The sequence below is a fragment of the Orbicella franksi genome, chromosome 6 (genome assembly GCF_964199315.1).
Source record: "Orbicella franksi chromosome 6, jaOrbFran1.1, whole genome shotgun sequence".
NCBI classification, from domain to species: domain Eukaryota; kingdom Metazoa; phylum Cnidaria; class Anthozoa; order Scleractinia; family Merulinidae; genus Orbicella; species Orbicella franksi.
Window position 1 is genome coordinate 16889300 of NC_138150.1, and position 22830 is coordinate 16912129.

Sequence of the window (22830 nt, forward strand, 5' to 3'; positions counted from 1 at the left end):
TACAAACCGATAACAAACGGGTTTCTTATGGTATATTTTAAAAACTCTACGTTTTGTATGCTACAACATGTGTAACCGCTGTTTGTTTTATCTTTCTCCTGAAATTGAAATGGCCGAAAAACAAGAATTTTTTCGGCTAGTGTTTCGGTAGGTCTGTATTATATTTGTAGCACTCGTTTTGCAACTTGATGTACTTTATGTCTCTCTGTTTCTTTTTTTTTATTATTATTATTATTTATTACTATTTTTTTTATTTTTTATTTTTTATTTTGCACGTGTGAAACTCAATAAATCCAACATTTACATATGTACTCTAGCCAAAGTAATAGGCACTTTCGGGTTCAATTAGACAATTTGTGCTAGATGTACATGTATCTTAATGTAAGAAACAAGGACAGTGCAGGGGGGTGGTATTTGACCAATGGTTGGGTATAGGGGTGTCGCCGGTGGTTTGAAACCCTGACCCAAGACAAAGAAAAATCCCTGACGAGTAGGACAAGACTATCTAGAATCCTGTTTAGGACAAAAGATTTGATGAGATTAGAGGATATCGACAACAATACAAGTACTGCATAATCCTGAAAATTGAGTGGTGCTGACTAAGTAGTGACCATCTAAACACCGGCAAACGTCTCCGATTTCGGCTTGTAACATACTGTTAAACCACAGGTAATGACAGCAAACGTGCGATCATACCCTGTTCAGGATGGGTTCAGACCCCTGTTAGGACAGATTCTCATAAAATTCTATACCTTGTTCAGGGTAGCGAGGCCAAAAACAACACCCTGCACGTATATAGGTAGATTTTATTGTGGATAAATTCCCAACGCAGCAAAGATGACCACAATACCGTCGTGAAAACAACACGAGGGTGTAGGAGGTTTGAAGCCGAAACCTTTTCGCCAACGAGGCCTGGCGGTGAATTTTGAGCGTGTGACGTAGTCATGTATGAAGTCTATTCACTAATAATTCGCCGCACTGCACTATGGCTGGGATTGACCGCATTTGTCAGTGATAGAATTTTAAAACGATCGTTAGCTCTGTGGGGACGGGAAGGTCTGTACTCCTCGCCAAAAGATATTAATGACTGACGTCGCTATCATGGTCATGTGGAAATCAACTGCTACAGTGTCTGTTAACGAATTTTTGTACATGTGGCAATTTATTTACTTACAAAACGATTCCCTGGCAGTCTTTTGCCTTTCATACTTCAGTTTAGTTGGTGACTGAGTGGCTTTTCCCCAGCATTTTCAAAGTGATCGAAACTCCTAACAGAACATGGTTATTATGGCTGTTTAAAGGGCATTTTATTGGCAACTGAAACTGCAGTATCGGTGGCGTTGTGGACTAGTACATCCCTTTGGCATTTATACATGGACGCGTTAAAGAGTCTTTAAGTCAGCCTTGCGTGAATATTCCGTTCGAGAGATTACATTTTGAACACATATAGTGGTGGGCATCTCATCAGAGTCAGGGTCTCTCTTGGCCTGCGGGGGCGGGATAGGCTCTGTGAATGATGTAATATATCCACCACGAGAGAGTGTGTTTCGTCGGGATACCCAAACGCCGAGAAAAGAGTTGAGAATACGACGCGCAGCGGAGTAATTTTGACGAAATTCGAGGTGTTTGGATAGCAGATGAAACACTATCTCGAGTGTTTGATATACTGATCTTCTCAATCGAAACAAAAACTAAAGAGTAAACGGAGAACTAAAATCGTGAAAATCTATGCTAATTAAGACCGGGTAATGATTTTCTTTGTTTTAACTTAATGAATTATTAAGAGTTTGAGAAATGAAGGTGAACGTCGTTTCTCGTTCCTTTGTGAATCGACCGTTGCCAGGGAACGCCACTATGTCAAATTGTATTTAAAATCCATTACCACCTCCGCATTCACTCACGTAGCCATGATCTAAAACAAAGGTCAAAAGTCATTTTAAACTTGAACGGATTTCAATTTCAGTAAAGGTCTCTACTCACATAACAGGTGTACCCCTCGCTTTGGAAAATTATCGGCAAAATTTCCGAATACAGGAAAAAGAAAAAGCAGTCAAGATTGTACGTAAAACTAAACCTGTTGAGACTTAGGTCTGAACAGTGGAACGGAATGCGGTTTCCTGGTGTCCATGCTGTGGAAGGGTTTCTATCTAATGACCATGAGTGAATCCATAGCAAACAATAAAACGCTTCTACTTCTTTGCACTGATCACAAGTTACCATTATCGAGTCGCGTTAAAGCACTTTAAAACAACACTTGACTCGCACCAAGAGTGTCTTCCTCATCCCCGGGGAGGTCCCATATATAAAGGACGGGGATTCAAGTCGTACCTTATAGGGGTTAAAAAGCGGTTTTCATATCTCTTAGGGTGTTCAGCCTCAAAGGGTCCACAGCGGAAGCTTTTAAGGTATCTTTTAGGGTATTGATCAGAAAAACGTATGACAGGAGATAACGAGTTGTTTTAGAATTGGAACTTAGGGGTTTAAAAAAAATTCAAGCCACGCCCACAAAACAGGAACTTGGTGCCTCTTAGGGGTGCTTTTCAAAATTTCCGACGAGCACCCCCGTCGTTTTTATATGGGAATCCCGCCACGGGCTTGCTCCTCACGTAATCGGCATAAAGAGCGGAGGAAGTCAAGAATGAAGATTAAAAAAGGTAGTAATTTTCTTTTTTCATATTCTAGCTTTCGAAAGCTAATATTCCACTAATTTACATTGAGGAAGCCCAAGCAAGTTCAAGCAGAAAATCTATGCGATTGGAAAATCTGGGGCAAACCATTCGATTCGTTGGTGGAAGTTTCTAACCAGAAAGCATTTCTGAAAGCGCCTTGAAGAAGAGTTTCCACTTTCTTAAATCTTCGCAACGATGTTCTCTCAATACGTCAGTTCAGGTTTTAAGGCTGTTAGCATTGTAGACATTAGACATAGTTGTTACTGGTTTGATGACAAGTGAGATGAGTAGCAGTACAGTGATAGAGGTGTTTGGCCATATCGTGTTCAGTTTTACACGAGGAGTGACAGAGCACTACAACCCACAAGAACCTGAATACACGACAGAGTCTTTTGGCTACAGTCCTCTAGAAAGGGCAGGCCATGAATGGTATCGTCACGGAGATCCTGATGAGGAGTGTATTTATCAAGAATACAGCGACAGAGAAGCCACACGTTTAGACTTCATAAGATCCAGCAGAAGTAAATAAATGCAAGACTTATAGACGCAAGTTTACCAGAGGAGAACGATGAAACACAGGAAGATCAGCAAGATGAAGATAGAGCAATGGCTTGGAAGCGACTCAGACCATCCGCTCTACGAACAATTTGTAAATCAATGTACATTGGAGCTTTGATTTTCATTTTTACAGCGACCACGATAGGTATAGTATACCTGTTGCTCTCGTATCTCTGTTTTAAAACTAAACTCCAGTGCGAACTGCACCCAGCAACATCAATTCCGTTGCAGGTTCAGTGGATGCGAACAATGTCAAATGTCATCTTTGAATTTTTTTGACACATTTGGTTCTTCACAAGTTTGTTCTTACTTTTCCGTCCAAATCAGTTAATGGGGGTGAAAAGGAAACTCGTGTTACTCTACTAGCTTTAAGAATGTCTCATTCAAAGTTAACTTCGTTACAAAAGCTTCCGCTCAAAGTTTTGCTTTTCATCGGTGTTTGTTGGCAAGTCCATTTGTTAACGTAACATCTCTGCACACGGTCATCAAGAAGAAAACGGATAACATTGTTCCTACAAATGACACTGATGGCATTTTTTTATTTCTTCACTGTAACTACCGTAGAATTCTTTCTTTATCCAGCATATAGCAGGGAAAACGAAGAAGGAAAGCTACTTATTGCAGTCTTTTCTCCTCTCATTGGGGTCGCTCTCAAAACAATATCACGAGTTGGAATTCAACGGTGCTGAGACCTTAGCCATCCAGGATATTCGTATGTCTTACTAGCGCCATTGTACCTTGGCACGGCAGTAACTTTTCGAGTTTTACACGCGGATCTAGGTACCTTGCACTCCATTGCTCTTCTTGGAATAATTCATGGCGCTACAGAAGTCATAGAACGCAGCACCATTGTTGTGATTGATCACGTTTTTCATCTGTTTTGCAAAAGAACATCAGCTCCTTGGGGAAGTTTTCGTACTCCTCGCCGTGAAAGACTAATGGCTGATATCGCTATCATGAGCATGTTGTATGAATCAACTGCTATAGTGTCTGTTAACGGCTTCTTGTATTTATATCAGTTGATGTACTTCCGCGAAAAAGATCATCCTTTGACGTTGCTACAGACTTTTGCCATTCACACTTCAGTTGAACTGGTGATCGAGTGGTTTTTCACCAGAGTTTCTCTAGCGTTCGAGACACACTATCAGAATATGACTGTCATGGCTGCTTGGCGAAGAAGATGAAAAAGACATATCTTGGTAGCAGTTGTAAATGTAGTGCCAATAGCTTTATGGACAAGCGCCACCGCATTAGTAAATGTCCGTTTGCATTTTAACGAAACCATCTTTACACAGCCCTGCGAATTGCCATTTTCACGAGTTTAGAGAGGCGTCCTAGAATCCCGGCTTTGTCTGAACTAAAACGAGAAACACCGGAATACTCGTTTGATCTTCTCTACAAACTTTTAGCTTACACTAGTTGCCGCCGCGGTGAGCGAGCCTGAAGCGAACGAACGAGGCAACATTCTCTAATCGGGAGAAGGTCACATTGAAGGGGCCCTGAACGCGTTTTTGCGAAACGCAAGGAATTGTGGTAGCGGTAAGATCAGAGGCGCAAGGAATTGTGGTTATGCGCGAATGGAAAAATTGATATGCGCTGTTTTCCATGTGCTCTCTCGCGTTGAAGACTGTTCGGAGGTGAGGTTTTCTCAGCTGAGTAAATTGTTCTGTTTTTTTTTACGCTTGTTGCTGGGTTTTTTACGCTTTTGTTATCCTTTATTGCTGCGCAGTGAGTGAGCCTGGACAACAGAAACATCAGTTAATACAGAAAAGAAGAAGTTTGAAGGGCTAAGGCGCCCGCCGTGATAGAACCAAGTCAGTTTTCAAAATTTTATCGTTTGCTTACCGTAAACATTAAAACTCTCAAAACTAGATTTGTAGAAGTAAACCAGTTGAAAAAGGTTCGACGTTGTATTGTGCTATTGATGATGTTTAATTGTGCAAAAGCAAAATTTTGATTTATAACCAGGCAGGTGTTTCATAGTTTGAAGCAGAGTTCCCTATAATTTTCAGGTGTTATTTGCGATCTGTTGAAGCTAATATTATTTTTGAAGTCACAGATTTTACCGGTACCTTTTATATATTCCACCTGCACAACTTAACTCAACATTTTGGAAATCACACGGGGAAAGGATATACTTCAATCAAATCCTTCGCAAAAATCACGGCTTGTTGTTATTAAAAATCTCCAAGTCCTTCAGCCGTGATCTAAAACCTTCTGGAATGTTGTATTTCTCATGTAATATTCGTATAATTTGTATACGAATGTATAATTTAGAAACCTTGCAACAATGCTATTCAATTCCTTTGAGAAGTTTCTGGAAACTCTCAGGTGTACTTGTATAAGAGCGCGAGTTTCGTCCATAAGAGAACAATGAAAATGTAATGAGGCTTAGTGCTGCATGCAGCCGAGTGCTGTATTCCGAGAAGTTAAATAAACCAGTTTGTTACTGTTCCGACAATCCTGGGCTCTATATGGGAACAATCCTGCTCTGCACACTCCTTACATCCTTCTTCCCTTCGGCAGCACTTTGTACCATTTAGGAAAACTAGTTACTTAGCAATAATCAATCAGGAATCATTGAAATCCTTTGCCCAAAACTAACCTACGGCGTATTCCGCTTCGGGTCTGTTATGTTTAGGTCCATGCCCAATGAGTGAGTACAGGTGTAGGTGTTCACGTGGCTGTTTGTTTGTCTCGTGCCCGTGCTCGCAGAGAAACGAAGAGGAACACGTGACGACATTTTAAGGAGGGAGTGCAAATTGATGAATGTGCGGAGGGTGGAGGTTGGGGTAAAGTAGGTTGGGAGTAAATATCCAGAATATTAAATAAATCATAAGATTTACCATCTGAGGTGTTTGGTTAATTCATTGCGCGCATTTTTCCTCTTCTCTGGGTCGAAAAAGTACTTACACTCCCCTCCCCCCTCCAAAAAAAATTATAATCTAATGGTCCAACTCTAAAATCTGAGGGCGTCTGTGTTCAAGGCCTCCCGATTTCTTTCCTTAAATGCGTGGAAAGCGACTAGTAACCGTTTTTGGGATGTCATGCAACGTTCCCCGAGCGTTGCGTGACTTCCCACATGAGAAGACTAGGAAACGACTTGATTGGTTCATCGATCGTTTTCTGTTTAAGTCATGTTGTAAATTGTCGAAGTAAGTGCTTTGCGTTTTCGCTATGGCTTCTTTTATCGGTCTTGCGGAAAAATATCTCGAGATTCGAGAGATGGCCGTAAAGGCCACAATGTAGATTTGGTACATTTTGTGAGTGAGATTCTAATACATTTAGAATTTTAAAGATTCAAAACAAAATTAACAGAGATAATCGAAGAAATTATTCCTCACGTGTCCGTTTTCTGTTTGTGAACATTGCAAAGGTCATAACTGTTTCAAGTGCAGAGAGCAATTTCCTTTGTTGTCTCCGTGTGTCATGACAGATGTCGTGACACCGAAATGGTTTAATCATTAAATCCATGGACAGTACCAATATTTCTTGAGGGCTCTCTTGAGGAGAGCGGAGGCTTGTAACACAAACCAGATAGGTCAAAGTTACGGGGGCCCTCTGGGTGTGGAATCTACATAGAAAATTTATACAAAACACTGGGCAGTAAGACCTGAGAAAAAAAATCCTTCATTGTGACTGGTTGAGAGTAGCCAATTTATCATTAATTCTTAATTTGCACTGCAGTACAAATTAACGCCCGCGCGTTCGCAATTTTCTCAGTCATATACTGTAAATGAGTAATCGTATGAAAGCTCGAGCAATTAAGGATTTACACTACTCGTGATATTTATAAATTCTTTTAACCTACACTCGCCTAAAGGCTCGTGCAATTTTGAGAGAAATTTTAAATATCACTCGCAGTGTAAATGCTTCATTGCACTCGCATTCATACTAATATTACCATAATGATTAACGACGCTTGTATCTTGTACTCTCTTTTTGAATTAATTTTAGAACACCGAGTTTAAACCTTTGTTATCTTGCACTCGTTTTCTTTCTGAATAAAAGACAGCCGTGTCAGATCACAAAATTCATGTCCCTGTCATGTTATTAAAATAAGGCAACATGCCTTGATTGTCTGCTGAAAATCACGATCCTATTATGCTTCAAAGGCGTCACTATTATACTCCGTCATGCTTACATGTAAAAGATAAAGCTTAACGCTAATTATATTGAGGCGTGAGCGACGCCATTGCTCTGGTGGGTTGAATTAGCAAAACCTTATTGTGTGCTGAAGCCCAATTTGACCAATTTGGAAGCTCTCCTTCATGCTGAGACCAACAGGTAGCTATATATAGTCACAAGTCAGTCACGACTTGCCCAGGCACCTGCCAAGACCCAGGCCATCAGCCAGTTTCAGTGTCTCTATTATTCCGGCAAAATGATCGATTCTATTGCCTCACATTATGCTCAAAATAATGCCGGCATAATGTCCAAAACTCTATTCGCAACGCTTGCGCCGCATGACGTGCAGAAAGCACACGACGCAGCAGAGGCTTTGCATGCCTCCTGATTGATTATCACCTGATTATCTGAACCGAACCAAAAAACATTCACACAAGCACTTTTCCTAATACTTCAACTCCTAAAATGGTTAAAAATCACGAGATAAGTGTATATTTTTCGACAAACGCGATCTTAGCTTCATGTCACGCACCGCCATAACTCCGAAATTTAAAATGCACTGGTTTCCAAACGAAAGACGCTATTGAGCTGGAAACTTGTAAGCGGATATCAATTTAGTACCTCTTATGTCTGACCTTTAGGGGATCTTTAGTTTTGGATTTGAGAATTTGATGACGTCACGTGAACACACTCTATTCCACTAACGGAGTAGAGCTGAGAAGAGCGAATACGTTGTGGTTAGAGAATGATAATCCCCACCCCTACCCCTGCTGAAAAATTTTCACTTTTGCACCAAATTGAAAATCACGAAACACGTTTTTTTCGCCTGAAATCGTATGTGCAGGTCTTACCGAAACATGGCTCGAGAAGGAAAGATTTTAACCCGATATGCTTTGGTAGTTGTTCTCGCCTGTTTCATGTACCCAAGTTTGCTCTACAAGTCGATATCGCCCATGACACGAAAAACTGATTTAGTACTTGAACGTTCCACTCGAGAGGCGAGATCGACCGAGCTTGAACGAAGCAAAATCTCAGCGCCGCCTCAGAACTGCGTTAAACCCTCTATAGACGAATTCCCCGATGATTTTATGACTCAGTACCAGCGAAGAGAGCAAGGAGGCGTCGTTATTCATTTCCTTCTGGCCATTTACATGTTCGGTGCCTTGGCTGTGGTGTGCGACGACTATTTCGTTCCTTCATTGGAACAGATCACCAAAAAGTTGAACATAGATTCTGATGTTGCCGGTGCGACCTTCATGGCTGCTGGAAGCTCTGCCCCTGAGCTGTTTACCTCAGTTATTGGCGTTTTTATTACAAAGAGTGACGTTGGCCTAGGAACTATTGTGGGATCCGCGGTATTCAATATTCTTTTCATTGTTGCGATATGCGGTTTGTTCGCTGGATCTGCGCTTCGCCTTACGCCTTGGCCTCTGTTGCGTGACTGTACATGTTACTTGTTGAGTATCGCGGCCTTGATCGCAATCAGTTACGACAAGAAAGTTTACTGGTACGAGGCTGTAGTCCTGGTGACCATGTACCTCCTATACGTGGTTATCATGTACTTTAACACAAGCCTTGAAGGTTGCTTTGAGAGGCTAACAAGAATTAACAATGGAGAAACTGATATTGAAAGAAATGGCAGAGGTAGCGATGAAGAGCAATCCCTCTTGAGAGGCGATGCTGGGGATGGCGAAGAAAGGTTAAATCCTTCCGGTGCTGCAGAGGAAGTTAAAATTATCGACCAAAGTGACGAGTCGCCATTTTCAATGCCCCAGGGGTTCGTTTCACGAGTCTTGTGGATCTTGGCGTTACCAGTCGCATGTTTGTGTTACGTCACAATTCCCGACTGCCGCAGTGACAAATGGGAGAAGTGGTATCTCGTCTCATTCTTTGTATCGGTGGTGTGGATTGCGTTACTCTCCTATGTTTTGGTTTGGATGGTGACAATCATAGGCTTCACACTTGGAATCCCAGATGTCATCATGGGCCTCACATTTCTGGCTGCAGGGAGCAGTGTGCCTGATGGGATATCTAGCCTGATTGTTGCACGTCAAGGAGATGGTGACATGGCTGTCTCTAACACAGTAGGCAGCAATGTTTTTGACATTTTACTGTGCCTCGGACTCCCTTGGCTACTGAAGACGTCAGCTGTGGACCCAGGAGGTTATGTTGCTGTCCTGAGTGGCAGCATAATTTACACATCAATATCTCTATTTGGCACTGTGTTTGTGACCATATTTCTGGTAGTAGCAAACAAATGGCATTTAAATAAGTGCCTTGGAATGGCATTTCTTATTATTTACTTAGTCTTCATTACAGTCGCAACTCTCTTTGAACTTGATTTGATTGGGGATTATAACCTTCCAACATGTAAGACATAGCAGAAAAGCCTCCTATGCAGACATCCTTTGGGCTCATCACGCAATCTTCCTCACCCATGAGGAAGATTGTGTGACGAGCCCAAAGTGCATCTGCACAGGAGGCCATAACCTCTGCATCCTAAGCAGGGCCGAGTTGTTTGAAACCTGATTGTGTGGTTCCAGAAAAATTAATATCCATACTCCCCCCACAGAATGGGATTGGAATTTCCTGGGGGGTGGGGAGTTCTATGAGACTAAAAAATTTAAAGAAATGTATGAAGCTTAACTGGAATTTCCAGAGGGGTGGGGAGGTGTTAGAGAAAATCCCTTCTGTGGGGGAGGTATAGATATTTTTCTGGAACTACACATTAATACTGATCCAGGATAAAAAGTTGATTAAGGACTTCATTTTTCCTGCACAAGGTTTCTAATGTTTTTTTGTTTTGATTTGAGGCAAGCCAACATAAAAGAGGGGGGTGAACAGGTTTTCAGATCGACGGATTTGGCCTTAAAAAGTGCACGGATTGTGGATTTTTACAGTAAATCAAGCAGATTTGCGGATTTTGAAAACACAGTGGATCATGGATCAGCTGTGAACTTTGGTGCGGATTCCGGATCGTGCCCGTCTTGATGTTCAGATCTTGGGTCCTAATTGCAATTTGGATTATAGATCTTCCTTCAGCCTTGGTCAGTATGTTAACGAGTTCATCCAAACGATTTCTTTTTTCGAATGAAGCTCATTTTAAATCAGGTGTGAGATTGTTATTGGAATTGTACAAATGTACTGTGTTATAGTCGTCAAGCATGTTGCTTTCTTTACTATTTGGGCAAAATTAACAATAGCATTCACATTTACCAGTTTACCTTTGAACTTTTACAGTTCTGTTTCCGGATGTGGTTGTGGCTTCGGATTTGAACAAAGATATTGGCAGATCAATGGATTTGGCAAAAAAAAAAAGGCACGGATCGGCAGATTTGCATACCCCTATCCACCCCCCTCATAAAAACTGAAGGAAATGTGTTGATCCAGGAATAACCAAACACCTGCATGGAGGACGTTTTGGTTTGAACCCCTTCCCCGTCCCTCTGGAAATTCCAGTTTTGGTTCACATTTCCCTTTAAACAATTTCCCTTTTAGACCCTCATCCCTTTGGAATTTTCAATACCCAATATCCCTCCTTGGGTGGTTATGGATATTTTCTAGGACCACACAATGTGAAAAAAATAACTCAAGGTAAAATGTCGTAAACTAGAATAAACATCCACACTGATCTTGGATCAGCCTAATGGACCTTTCACGAGGTTTCAGATAAGTTTTCAAGGCAAGGTGTTTATAAGAAATTCCAATAGTTCAATCCCCACTACCCAACCAAATCATTATAAATTTTCTATTAATTTTTCAGGTCATGTAGCTGATCTTGTCGGTTTTTTTTTACCCTCACTTATCTGGAACTCTGCTTTCAGGGACCAATGTCATGCTTTTCCAAATTTTTCACTGAAACAAAAAATAAGCCTCTCCACTCGATTTTTCATGCCCAGTTTAGTAGATGTGCAAAGTTTCACGAAAATCCATTTCAAACTCATGAAAAGCTTGCCAAACTTGCCAATTTTTACAAGGAAATGTATGCCAGGGGGTCAAAGCTTAAATTGATCTACGGAGGTGGTTTTTTGAGTATATGAAAAATATAAACACTGTTAATATTGCATGAAAGCTACACCAAAGAAAAGATGGTGAGTAGCCCAGCCACTAAGACAACAGCATTTGTGATACAACACAAGTAGTTTATTTTAATTTAGTCTATTAATTTTACAAGGGCTAGCTGAAAACACCTAGTGGTACACTACTGCCTTTATGTTTAAATATCGTTATTACAAATCTTAAGTGGTAATAAATAGCCCATCTTACAGCCGTGTGCTTTATAAGTGATGAGGTCTTTCAAAGCAGAAACAAGGTTATAGTTATAGTTACTCTGTAAGACAGAGATTCCCCTCTCTTTATGCTCAGTGAGAGACAAGAAATCATGACATAAGTTCACGAAAGTATTTATTGTTTTGCCCTCTATCACTACTTTTTGTTTGTAGTATGTAATTATTTGAACTATTTTTTGTTCGATACAGATATAGAAGCAGAAAATACGCCATAGGATTCCCATATGAAAATGTCAGGGATGCCCGTCATCTCGCTTAGGCCCTGAGGCACATTTCAGGCAGAATACTTCCTTAATAGAAGGGTAAAACTGATCTGCTAGTAACATTAGGCTGATCTAGGTGGGTTAGTTATCATCAGATTACTTATATTAGATGACTTAAATAATGCATAAGACTAGATAAGAAAAAAATAAGTCCCATGCTAGATAACTTGAAGAATATACAAGGTGAAAAGAATGACATGCAGGCATCATCCATTTTATCAAGTTGAGTAGAGAACAACAAGTCATAAATTAAGACTTAACATTTAGACTATGACAAGTCATATTAAGACTTGAGAGGATTTTGATTTCCTATTGTGCATTAATGAACTACGTCAGCATGTTGCATGTGTTGTGCTTTGTCATGCAAAACCTTCACATCAAATTTTTCGTTATTTCCAGTTCAACTTGAGCAAATTACTCGAATTCCAACTTTTCCACCGTTTGTTAGAGAAACTAGAGAAATTTCTTTTTTCTCTTAAGTACAGGGCGTCTAAGAAACCCATTGGCAAGTTACTGACAGAATCCCGTACCCTGATCTGACTAGAAAATCCAAAAGCCCTGGACTATCAGACACAAGTTTCTTTGCACACTACATGCTCTTTTGACTCTTGTTTTTGAGTTGAGTGTAACAGTATGAAAAATGATACAAGTTCTCACAAAACTGGTTTGCCTTAAATTGTCTTGGCAGAAAAAAAGATCTTGGTAACAACAAGAGATTAATCATAATCTCTTGGTAAAAATAGTTTTCCTGACTTGATATTTGGTATAATTGGTCATAATTGCTATTTCGTAGTCAGAGTTTCTAAGTCAGAAGGGTGTTATGAGAGGTTTACCATTAGCTGCATATCTCTTATTACCTTTGTTAAATATTCATGTAAGATTGAACCTTGTACCTTTGTACAAGCTGCTCTTCATAATTTCTTTGTTGGATATTCATTTTCCTGCCACTTATATATGCTTTTTAATGTAATTGTGACACGTACGCCCCTTTCAAGGGGAGCTCCTGCCTGTTGTCATTCAGTTAGTGTAACAAAGAAATCACAGCAGAAAGCAGAATTTCACGAAAATTTGAAAAGAATAACTTAAGCATCTTTTCCTTCCACACTTGTGTGGCATTTGCTCCCTTTAGGGCTGCTTGGGGGTGTGGCATTTGACAATTTAGTCAAATACAAAGAATTGTAAATCGGTACTTTTTAAAAATAAAAGCCTGCTTCGTTAAACATTAGATGTTACGGCTGAGCTTGGCTGATGGGCCCTTGATGTAATATGGGGGAACTTGCCTGTAGTTGATACAATTCCCCCACTCACCCATAAGGTAACAAGTTTGTTATGTGTTTGTTATGTGTGAAGGTCAAGGCTACCGGTGAATCAAAACTTAATGACAGCCCTAATGGTCAGCATCATTTTACATCCAAAAAACTATCTGGCATCAAAATTTCCTACCCCGAAAAATACAACACTTGGATACCTCAATACTATGTCATTATTTTTTCCAGAACTCACACGTTGCTGAAAAAAAGTTCAAACGAATAATCTTCAGATCCACTGAATGCAGCAAAAATTTCGCTCAGAGATGTAAAAGCTCTCCAAATACGGCCGCATACTTTTTTAAGACCTAAAAAAATATGTGACAGATCTCAACCCCAAAAAATACAGAGGGTATAAATTTCAACCCCCCAAAATACTTCAGACTCCCTTCCCATCATGTATACTGCAAGTACCCTCCCTGGGACTTGGGTACATGAAGCAGGCAAGAGTAACCAGGAATGGGAACTGGGTTAAAATCTTTCCTTGACGATCATTTCCCAAACTGGTTGTTTACATTAACAGGGGAAATTTTGTGGATATCTGGGCTTGTTTGTTACGAGAGTATCGTTATTTGAATGGACACTGGATTTATAGCTAAGCTTTGAGTGGAACTCGTGACATATTTGTACTCTTATTTAAATGAACCCTTCATCAGTTACTACTAGAGGAAATCTCCTGACTAACTCGCTGATGACAGCCTTGATTCTTGAGCCAAATTTTTGCCACATTAATTTTCAGTCAATATTGATTTGAATAATTTTTCCTTTATTGAAGTCTGTTTCCTGTTCATGATTTCCTGGTACACTGCGAGGATCTAGTTCAGTGGTCTCCTCTACGGACACCAAGGAAGAGAAATAACTTGGTCCAACAGTAGTTTATTCTGTACTTGTTAATGTTGGGGATGTAATCATCAATGTACTTGAAAAATGTTTACAATATAGCTCGCTTATATCTTTTCTTAGGTACAAAGTACAACCTGTCAAATGCCCATCAAATGCCTGAGGGATGAGTCACCTTTGATGACTGAGTGACTGAGTTAATTTGCAACCCTAATGCCCAGAACAAATTAACTAGACACAATCATAACTAGCAGACAGTACGTTTCTGATTAGAAGCTTTTCAGCAGTTTTCCCACACAACATTGTGATAATCGAGGTGAGGTGGGCTAAGCTGTTATATAATATAATATGTAGTAAAAAAAAATAATGAAAATGTGATCAAATTGCATGCTTCTGTACTTTGCCAACTATTTGTTTTGACATTTTGGGTGCTATTTATCATCACAGCTGTCATAATGATCACCCCGGGGGCATAGCTAGGGGGTTGTGGGGTGCCCGTGATCCCCCCTTTTGTAAGCCTTTTTTAAGCAACAACAGGTGACGAAAACATCATGATGATATCTTGACCATTGTTAAGAAGCCCATTTTGATGCAGTGTGACCCCCCCTCCCCACCCTTTGAAAAATCCTGGCTACACCCCTGGATCACCACCTGCCCTTCCAAGAAAACCCACCCCCTGACAACTCTCATGTGCTCATATTTACATGATTCTTCCAGTTATAAGCCGGCTTTCATTAGTGAACAAGTCTCATGTCTCATGTCATTGCATCATGCTCAACAACATATAAGTTGTTACTAATGACTGCAGAACCTGTTTTGCGTTTCATAACACTTATGTGTAGAGATTTTTACTATAGTTGAAGAAATGAATAAAACATGAATGGAATTTATCTTTCACTTTAGTCTCATTTTTTACCAGGGGGAGGAGTACTCTCAGATAAATTGGGTGGGGTGTGCAACCGACTTCTCAAAACCCTAAACCAAAATCTGCAATTTTCCTAACCCTATTTATGACATGAAAAAAAACATTGAAACCCTATTTAAGACCTGACCCTTAAATCAACACCCAATACCCTGTTTTAGGCCTACCTTTAAAATGTAAAAGTTGCTTCTTCTAAAAGCAATACCCAATTCATAAGTAAAGTGCAAAACCACACCCTTTTTGAGACCAAACTGACCAAATTCAATACCCTATTTCTGACTGACATTAACAGCCAAAAAAACCTTACTATACTCATTGGGACAGTACATCCTATATAGCCCATTTACACAAGTACCCCCAGGGCTTTTTTCCTACTCCGTGTATTGTTGATGGCGAAATGTAAACCTCGAGCTCAGATTTTGTTTTTGCGACAGTGGATTTTTAGCTTAAAACAAAACAGCAAAAAGAAACACTCTGCGTCTGATAAGGAGTCCCTATTTAATTCAAATACGATAGCATACATGTCATTCATAGTCAGCGTCTCCTGCAGTGTTTTGAGCCTGTGTCAGTGGTGCATGAGGATGAGCGTCTTGGCAATGTAAAGTGGAATTGACTGTGTAAATGCTGGTGTGGGTGATCAGACAAGTGTGACATGAAAGATCACTTCTACAAGCTTCTACAGAAAGCTTCAAGATAGGAAGTATGAAGAAGGCAACAACATTATGGATTTCTGCTCCCCCAAGTATTCTGTCTTATACACTTTAGGAAAGTCCCCCCCCCCTGAAAGGCACTGTTGAAAAACCAACCCCCTCCCCCCGAAAATCATCATAGCCCCCCTAAATATTAAATATTTCATGTGTCAATTCATCAAATTAAATTACCACTTAAAATCTGTAGGAGAGGGAAGAGCACACTTTAGACTGCAGTACTGTTAGGGGCCAATTTACTCAGTACAACTTTGTCACATGAGGCAAGTCGTACCATGTAAGTCAGCCCTTTCATCAACTGTTATTCAAACTGGGATTTACAGGCACTTCACTCTCACAGTGGCTTTCTCTACCCCAGAATATAAATGGGTAGCAACGAATTATGTAAAACCAGGGAGTAATACAATGTAAGTACCAATACCACCAAAAACCAGGATAAGCTTTCACTAGATGAGACAATTAATTTGCCTCGATGCAGACTTTAAAGGAGAAGATCACTCCAAAAAACATATTTTTTTGGTCAACGCAAATAAAAATCTTGCACTACGTTTAGCTACTCACTGAAGTTTCGGCCTCTAAAGTGCAGATTTTCCTTATGAAATTCGTCTCCAAAGAAGTCCAAAATTTGACATTGTTGCCAACATTTTGAACAGTATTCAGCAGCCTGGCCACATTTTCATGACATCATTCTGTCCAAGGGATTTCTGACAAACTACCAATCTACTGGTTATGGCTGCTCTTGAGCCATATCGTTTCAAGGCGAACGTGCTCCAAACACCCCAAATGATAGCAGTGAAGATAGTGAATTGGGTAATTGGTTAGAAAGGAATGAATTTTTCTGACCTTGTGAAGGATGCCAAGTCAGTTGCAGGTTTTTCTGGTTCCCACCAATTTCAAGCTGGATCAAATAACGTCACATAAACATGGCCTGGCTGCCAAGTACAGTTTCAAAATGGCGGCATCCAAAGTCAAATTTTGGCCTTCTTTCGAGACAAATTTCTTCAGGACAGCAGGCAGTTTAGAGGCTGAAGCTTCGGTGAGTGGAAAAACCCAATGTTAACTTACTATAGGTGGAGACAAAAAAGTAAGTTTTTAGGAGTGACCTTCTCCTTTAAATTAGCATAACTTATTTGACGTCCAAGCCCCCTGTGGTTGTACCTGCCCAGTTGGAGACCCAGCCACAAAAACAGAACTTTAACTTTGTGATCAGAGGTTTCCAAAAATAATTTAATTACAGAATTCTATATGTCTAAAACTGAGGATACTAATTGTTAACACACATAATAATAATATTCATAACAAATCACTCTATCTGTGCTTTAAGCCATCCTTAATTGAAAACATATGAACACATAAAATTAATTTACAAACCTTTGGTCATTACACAAAATAAAACCTTGTGATTGCATTGATCTTATCTAGATATTATATTCTTAGTTCCTATTTTTGAAACTACCTAAAAGTTATTATTATATAGTAGAAATTTGTTTCCCCAACAACATGACACTCTCTCATTGGCTTTTTTCCAGGTCACATGGCACTTAACAATAAAACTTTTTCCTCCCAAAGGCCTCTGGGTAGGTAACACTGCAAAATCTATGATGTCAGAGTGTAACAGTGCGCTCTTACCCTCTGTGACCACCAACCGCTTTTGCATGTCAATTATTTTCATTTATTTGTTATGCTATATAATGTTAAACACTTATTGGCTGGTCCCTTGGGGAGCCATTCATTTTGCTTCCCACATGTCTCCATGTTTCTCAAGTACAGAGCTTCTCGGGAAACAAACTGAACTGTTTCCCTCAGGACCTGAGTCATTAAGTGCTTTTTGTTTATAGATCCATCTGACTCAGACTTGAACACTGATTCAACTGAAAAAAAAAAATCCCTGTGCCGGCAAATGTTGCATGGTACCTCATGATTACATGTACATCGCCTGCAGATACCTTAAACCCTATATCTGTTAAGGCTGCCTTACAACTCTTGAATTAGCTCTCTGAATTATTGAATTTTCTGTAAGTCTAAACTGGAAGGTACATGTATAAACCACCTTTTTGAGGTCCAACTCAGCATAATTTTTTTGGGGGGGGGGGATTTTTTTTTTTTTTTCGAGGTCAGGAACTCAAATGCCTAAAGATGATTTCCAGTCCGTATTGTGCACTCTCAAGAGTTTGTTTACGAATTTTGTTTTGTTTCATGTAAGACATCACAAAATGTAAACATTTTGCAACAACTTACATGAAGTAAATTCAAAGTTTCATGTCAACCACCATTATGATGCGAAGCTTTTTGCTTCATTCTTTCTCATATCACTTAATGAAACAACTTCACAGCTGTAAAAATTCAATGAAGCTATTGGAAAAACAATTTGAAAGGCCTCAAAGATAAGGTATGTGGTTTGTAATGAATAACATCGATTCGCATTCCATCGAGTGAGACTTCTACTGTTTATAAACATTAGGGGGCTGAGATTGCACAGTATGGACTGGAAATCACATTTAAAAAACATGTTGTGGTTTTCCTTTGTTCCACTGCATTCAAAATTAAAGTTATATATAACATCTTCAAAATTGTTGTCACAAGTATGGAGTGACTGCACAGAAATGACTCCCAACGAATTAATTTCTAGAATACATTGTATTTGTCCAATTTTCCAACATGCTTTTGTTGGAGATAAGGTTAATCTTAAACTTACCAAATTTCAAACTTCAGAGTGTGACCATCCAGTGAAAATAAAGTTTTAGGAAAACAACAATTAGCTGTCAATCAACAAGAACCTTTAACTTCCAGAAGAAAACAACTGTGTCCATTTTCGTGATAAATACAAGTAATTAGTCTTTGAATTCCTTTTTCGTCTGAAAGCTCATACTTCAAGGTTTATTTTTAGAGAGAACAGCAAAAATTGAATTTTTTTCACTCTGAAGCTAAGCATGTGGTATTAACATTAAAAGCTAAATCTGCATGTACAGTTGTAAATGTAAGCCATAGGCATATACATTGTGTGCTTCCAGAAAATATTCATAACCATCCCAAGGAGAGTTATTGAGGGTGAGGGGTCTCAAAAGCCAAAATTGAGGAACTGGAATTTCCGGAGGGATGGGGAGGGGTCTAACCAAAAAACCCTCTGTGTGAGAGGTGTGGTTATTTTCTGGAATAACACATTTTGGAGGGATTATTATTGCACCTGAGATAATAAAATTATATTTTGATTAATTTTCAGGGTGGGTCAGGGGAGGGTATTAAAAGTTTATAGTACAATGCATGTACATGTACATTTGTACAGTGCAACCCTGTTAATCCAGTCACTAACAGGCCACAAAAATTTGGTTGTATTACCAGGGTGGTCATATTAAAGGGGCTTTTTACATAAGAAAATGAATGGCTGAGCTTTTGTTTGGACCAGAACAAAGTGGCTGTAATAACAAGGTGGCCATACAAATGGGGTGGCCATAAGGCAGGGTTCCACTGTACAAATCAGAATCACTCAAAATCTTCCAAACAAGTTCAGTGGCAGTAAATTTATAACATTGTCACGTTTTTTCCTCTTTAGCAGGAACATGACATTCTATCTGGTTTAGCTAAATAAAGCTATGGTCCCTGTATTAGTTAGCTTCTTTTGTGCTAAATACTGTTTAACATGGTGGGAGGTTAAAGTCCCCCAAAATATTCAGGTCTAAAAGAGTCGCAACTGAAATGAATGCTAAGTAAACAATAAGAAATACTATTCCAGCGCACTTGTTTAAATACCACTTGTTTAACATTAACAGAAATATTACCACAAACACAGTGCCAAAGAGAAAAAGTGATGAGTAAATCATACTGCCACTCTTGACAGGGATATAACCACCGAAGTCCACTACTGTTGTCTTCACTAACCAGGGCAATCCAAGGCACAGTAAAATGTCAAATAAATTGCTTCTTACAGCATTGGCGACAGCCATGTCGCCATTTCCTTGTCGTGCAACAATCAAACTAGATATTCCATCGGCCGTGCTATTCCCTGCAGCCAGGAATGTGAGACCCATTATAACATCTGGGATTCCAATTGTGAAGCCTATGGTTAACACCATCCAGACTAAGGCATAGGTGAGTAATGCAATCCACACCACCGATACAAAGAATGAGATGAGATACCACTTCTCCCATCTGTTACTACAGCAGTTAGGAATTGTGATGTAAAACAAGCAAGAAATTGGTAAAGTTAAGATCCATAGGACTCGTGAGACAAATCCCTGGGGCACTGAAAATGGTGAATTATCACATCCATCAATAATTTGAACTTTTTCTTCCAATAGATTTAATTTTTCTTCATCGTCTTCATAATGGCTTTTCAGGAGGGGTTTCTTTTCATTGTTACTTCTCTCATTGTTTACAACATCAGGGTCTCCTTCTTTAGCTCCTTTCAGTCTATTTAAGTAACCTTCAACGCTTGAATTAAAGTACATTAAAACCAAATAAAGGAAGTACATGCTCACTAGCAAAGCACCCTCATACCAGTAAATAACTTGGTCATATGTAACTGCAACCAGAGCTATGATACCCAGAATGTAACATACACAGTCACGCACCAGAGGCCAAGGTGTAAGTTGTAGCACACACCCAGCAAACAAACCACAGACTGCTGTAACAAATAGCATATTAAATACTGCAGACCCCACAATGGCTCCTAGGCCAAGGTCACTCTCTGTGATAAAAACGCCGATAAATGAGGTGAAAAACTCAGGGGCAGAGCTTCCAGCTGCCATAAGGGTTGTACCACCAACATCACTAGTCAACTGAAACTTTGTGGTGATCTCTTTCAGGGAAGGAATGAAGTAATCATCGCAAACGAAGGCCAACGCAACGAACAAGTAAATTACCAAAAGGATATGACAAACGACACCTCCATGCTTTAGTCGCTGGTCCTGAGTCATAAAATCACCCGGGAAGTCATTAATAGAAGGTTCAACGCAGTTCAGGTTCAGATGTGGCGCCGGACTTGATCCCAATTGCAGTTTTAAGGTTTCGTTACGTTTAAGATCGATCCATCGCGAAGAACTTCCCCATATTGACTTAAAGAGCAGACTTGGGTACATGAAGCAGGTAACAGTTACCAGGAATGCGAACTGGGTTAAAATCTTTCCTTGACGATTCATTTTCAACACTGGCCGTTTATACTAACAGGGGCATTTCGTGAATACCTCGGCTAGTTTTCACGAGAATGAACACTTCTTTTATAGATAAGCTTCGCGAGGAAATCTTGTGACATTAATTCGATAATTTATCGCAGCACGTGGAGACCTTGAGACTGAACAACCTTACGTAGCCGGATTTGCTCTCGCTCTTGCCTCGGCACGCAGGCCACGGATCACGGGCAATGTTTGAGTCTCTTTTAAGCCCATGTTCATTTTAATATATTTTTTTTCTACATTCTATATTTTACATTTTTCCAGACATAGCATTAAGCTTAGATGTCTTACGGTATGAAGTTCTTAAAATTTCCTCAAATCGTTCAGCTGCTAAATTATGACTCGATCTGTCAAAATTTCGCGGCCAGTTGCCGCACTCGGTTTTCAATAATTCTTGTGAACAAAAAGGATATTACTCACCATCAAATATCTTTGCAGGCCTTTCATTCTTCTTGTAAACGAGTGAGGCAGCACTGAATCTTCGCAGATCACGTACAACAAACTCGTACAGCAAAACAGGGCTGAATACCGTCTGCGCATGTGCGAGAGGTCAGCACAACAAAATCAAATTTCGGCGCGAACGACACCGCGGAAATACGTTTTTTGACGTCACAGTAACTGGTCAGTGGTCATCACCATCGGGCTGTGCTATCCTTCGATCGATCAGTTCTGTGAGATCGGTGTTTTGCTTCGTTTTAAGGTCGAAAATATCCTTGATACTTCTCGTTATTGGTGAGTTTGACGTCCTTAAATGGGTTTTTAATACTCAAGCAATGTTCGTAAAGAATAGCGGTACAGGGGAGTCATTTTGTGTGGAGTAATGTGTAGTTTGCTGACTCGAGCCAGCTGGAGCGGACGAAGCGTGGATCGTGTTGCTTCAGCCGCCCTCGCCTCAGAATTGCCAAAATCAACGATGGATATCCAGCAAAGCAGAAGATTGGTCCTATATGCATCTTTTGCAAGGATTTTGAAGACTGGTTGGATTTAAAGTGTAATTTGCACGAAATGGTGAAGGCACTACATGTAAGTCGGGACCGTTTTATTCACACTCACTTTGCGCCGACATGTGGTGCTTGTTCATTGAGATTATATTTCGCAACGCGTCAAAGAAACTTTGATAAGAATTTGTCTTTAAAGACTGGCGTTTTGGCGTTTCTATCACCTTTCTAACTTTCTGCGCCTTTTGGAACGGGTGAAATAATTTTTTTGTACCTGCCGTTTGGTGTCAGAATGAAACATTTGTTCATTTCATTCACAAGATATTTCTCAATCATTAAAGATTGTTTAAGCCTACATTTATATAATGGTGGCGTTTGCGAAGGGAGTAGAAATCGAAAATATTGTGATTTGTTGGCTGCAGCGAACGCTGGAAATACTGAAAACATTCAAGACCGCTCAATATCTTCGGTTCGCAATTCATTGACAATTTTTCCTTGCTTGAGGTCTTTTTTGTTTACATCGATTAAATGTTGATAGTACATGGAAATTTTCAAGGCCGTTTCCTTGTACATGTATGCACATGTAACTAAATATTTTAAAATGCCCAAACATCTGTATTTGTTTACACGAAACCGCTTCCACTTATGGGATGTAGTCAAGTTTCACTACTTTTGATGCTGAAAAGACATTCAACATTTCAGAGAGGCAGTAATCAACTCCTTAATGAAACCCACTAGTTTATTTTGTTTACTCAGTCATTTGAAGCTTTTCGATTTCTATTTCTCTATCTTACATGTGCATTGTATCAACTTATATAAATAATTGACTGTTGTTGTTTTTCCTTGCATTTGATTTAATTCAGATGAGCTTTGCTCAATCACTACAAAATAATTTTTACATTGTAATCATACATGCACATATCACGTGCTTTGAATCAATATGAAATAAATTATGATCCCTTTAGTAACAATATTGTATCATCCTCCCTTCTGTAAGATTCTTACTTAACTTGTAACCACTTTATTACAAGACACTATAGC

General features: G+C 39.6%; 1 protein-coding gene and 1 pseudogene across 1 annotated transcript; one reads left to right on the top strand and one right to left on the bottom strand.

Annotated features, from left to right (window-relative positions):
* Window positions 1-82: 82 nt before the first annotated feature.
* On the top strand, window positions 83-9739 carry LOC145491565 (sodium/potassium/calcium exchanger 3-like). The gene has a single exon (XM_081470807.1). It carries the CDS (start codon window positions 8192-8194, stop codon window positions 9734-9736), a length of 1545 nt encoding a protein of 514 aa, XP_081326933.1. The 5' UTR covers window positions 83-8191; the 3' UTR covers window positions 9737-9739.
* Window positions 9740-17451: 7712 nt separating this feature from the next.
* On the bottom strand, window positions 17452-21396 carry LOC145491566 (sodium/potassium/calcium exchanger 3 pseudogene; annotated as a pseudogene).
* Between the last annotated feature and the right edge of the window lie 1434 nt (window positions 21397-22830).

Coding starts and splice junctions, on each gene's coding strand:
- LOC145491565 (XM_081470807.1), top strand. CDS start 8,192: ATGTGCAGGTCTTACCGAAACATGGCTCGAGAAGGAAAGATTTTAACC.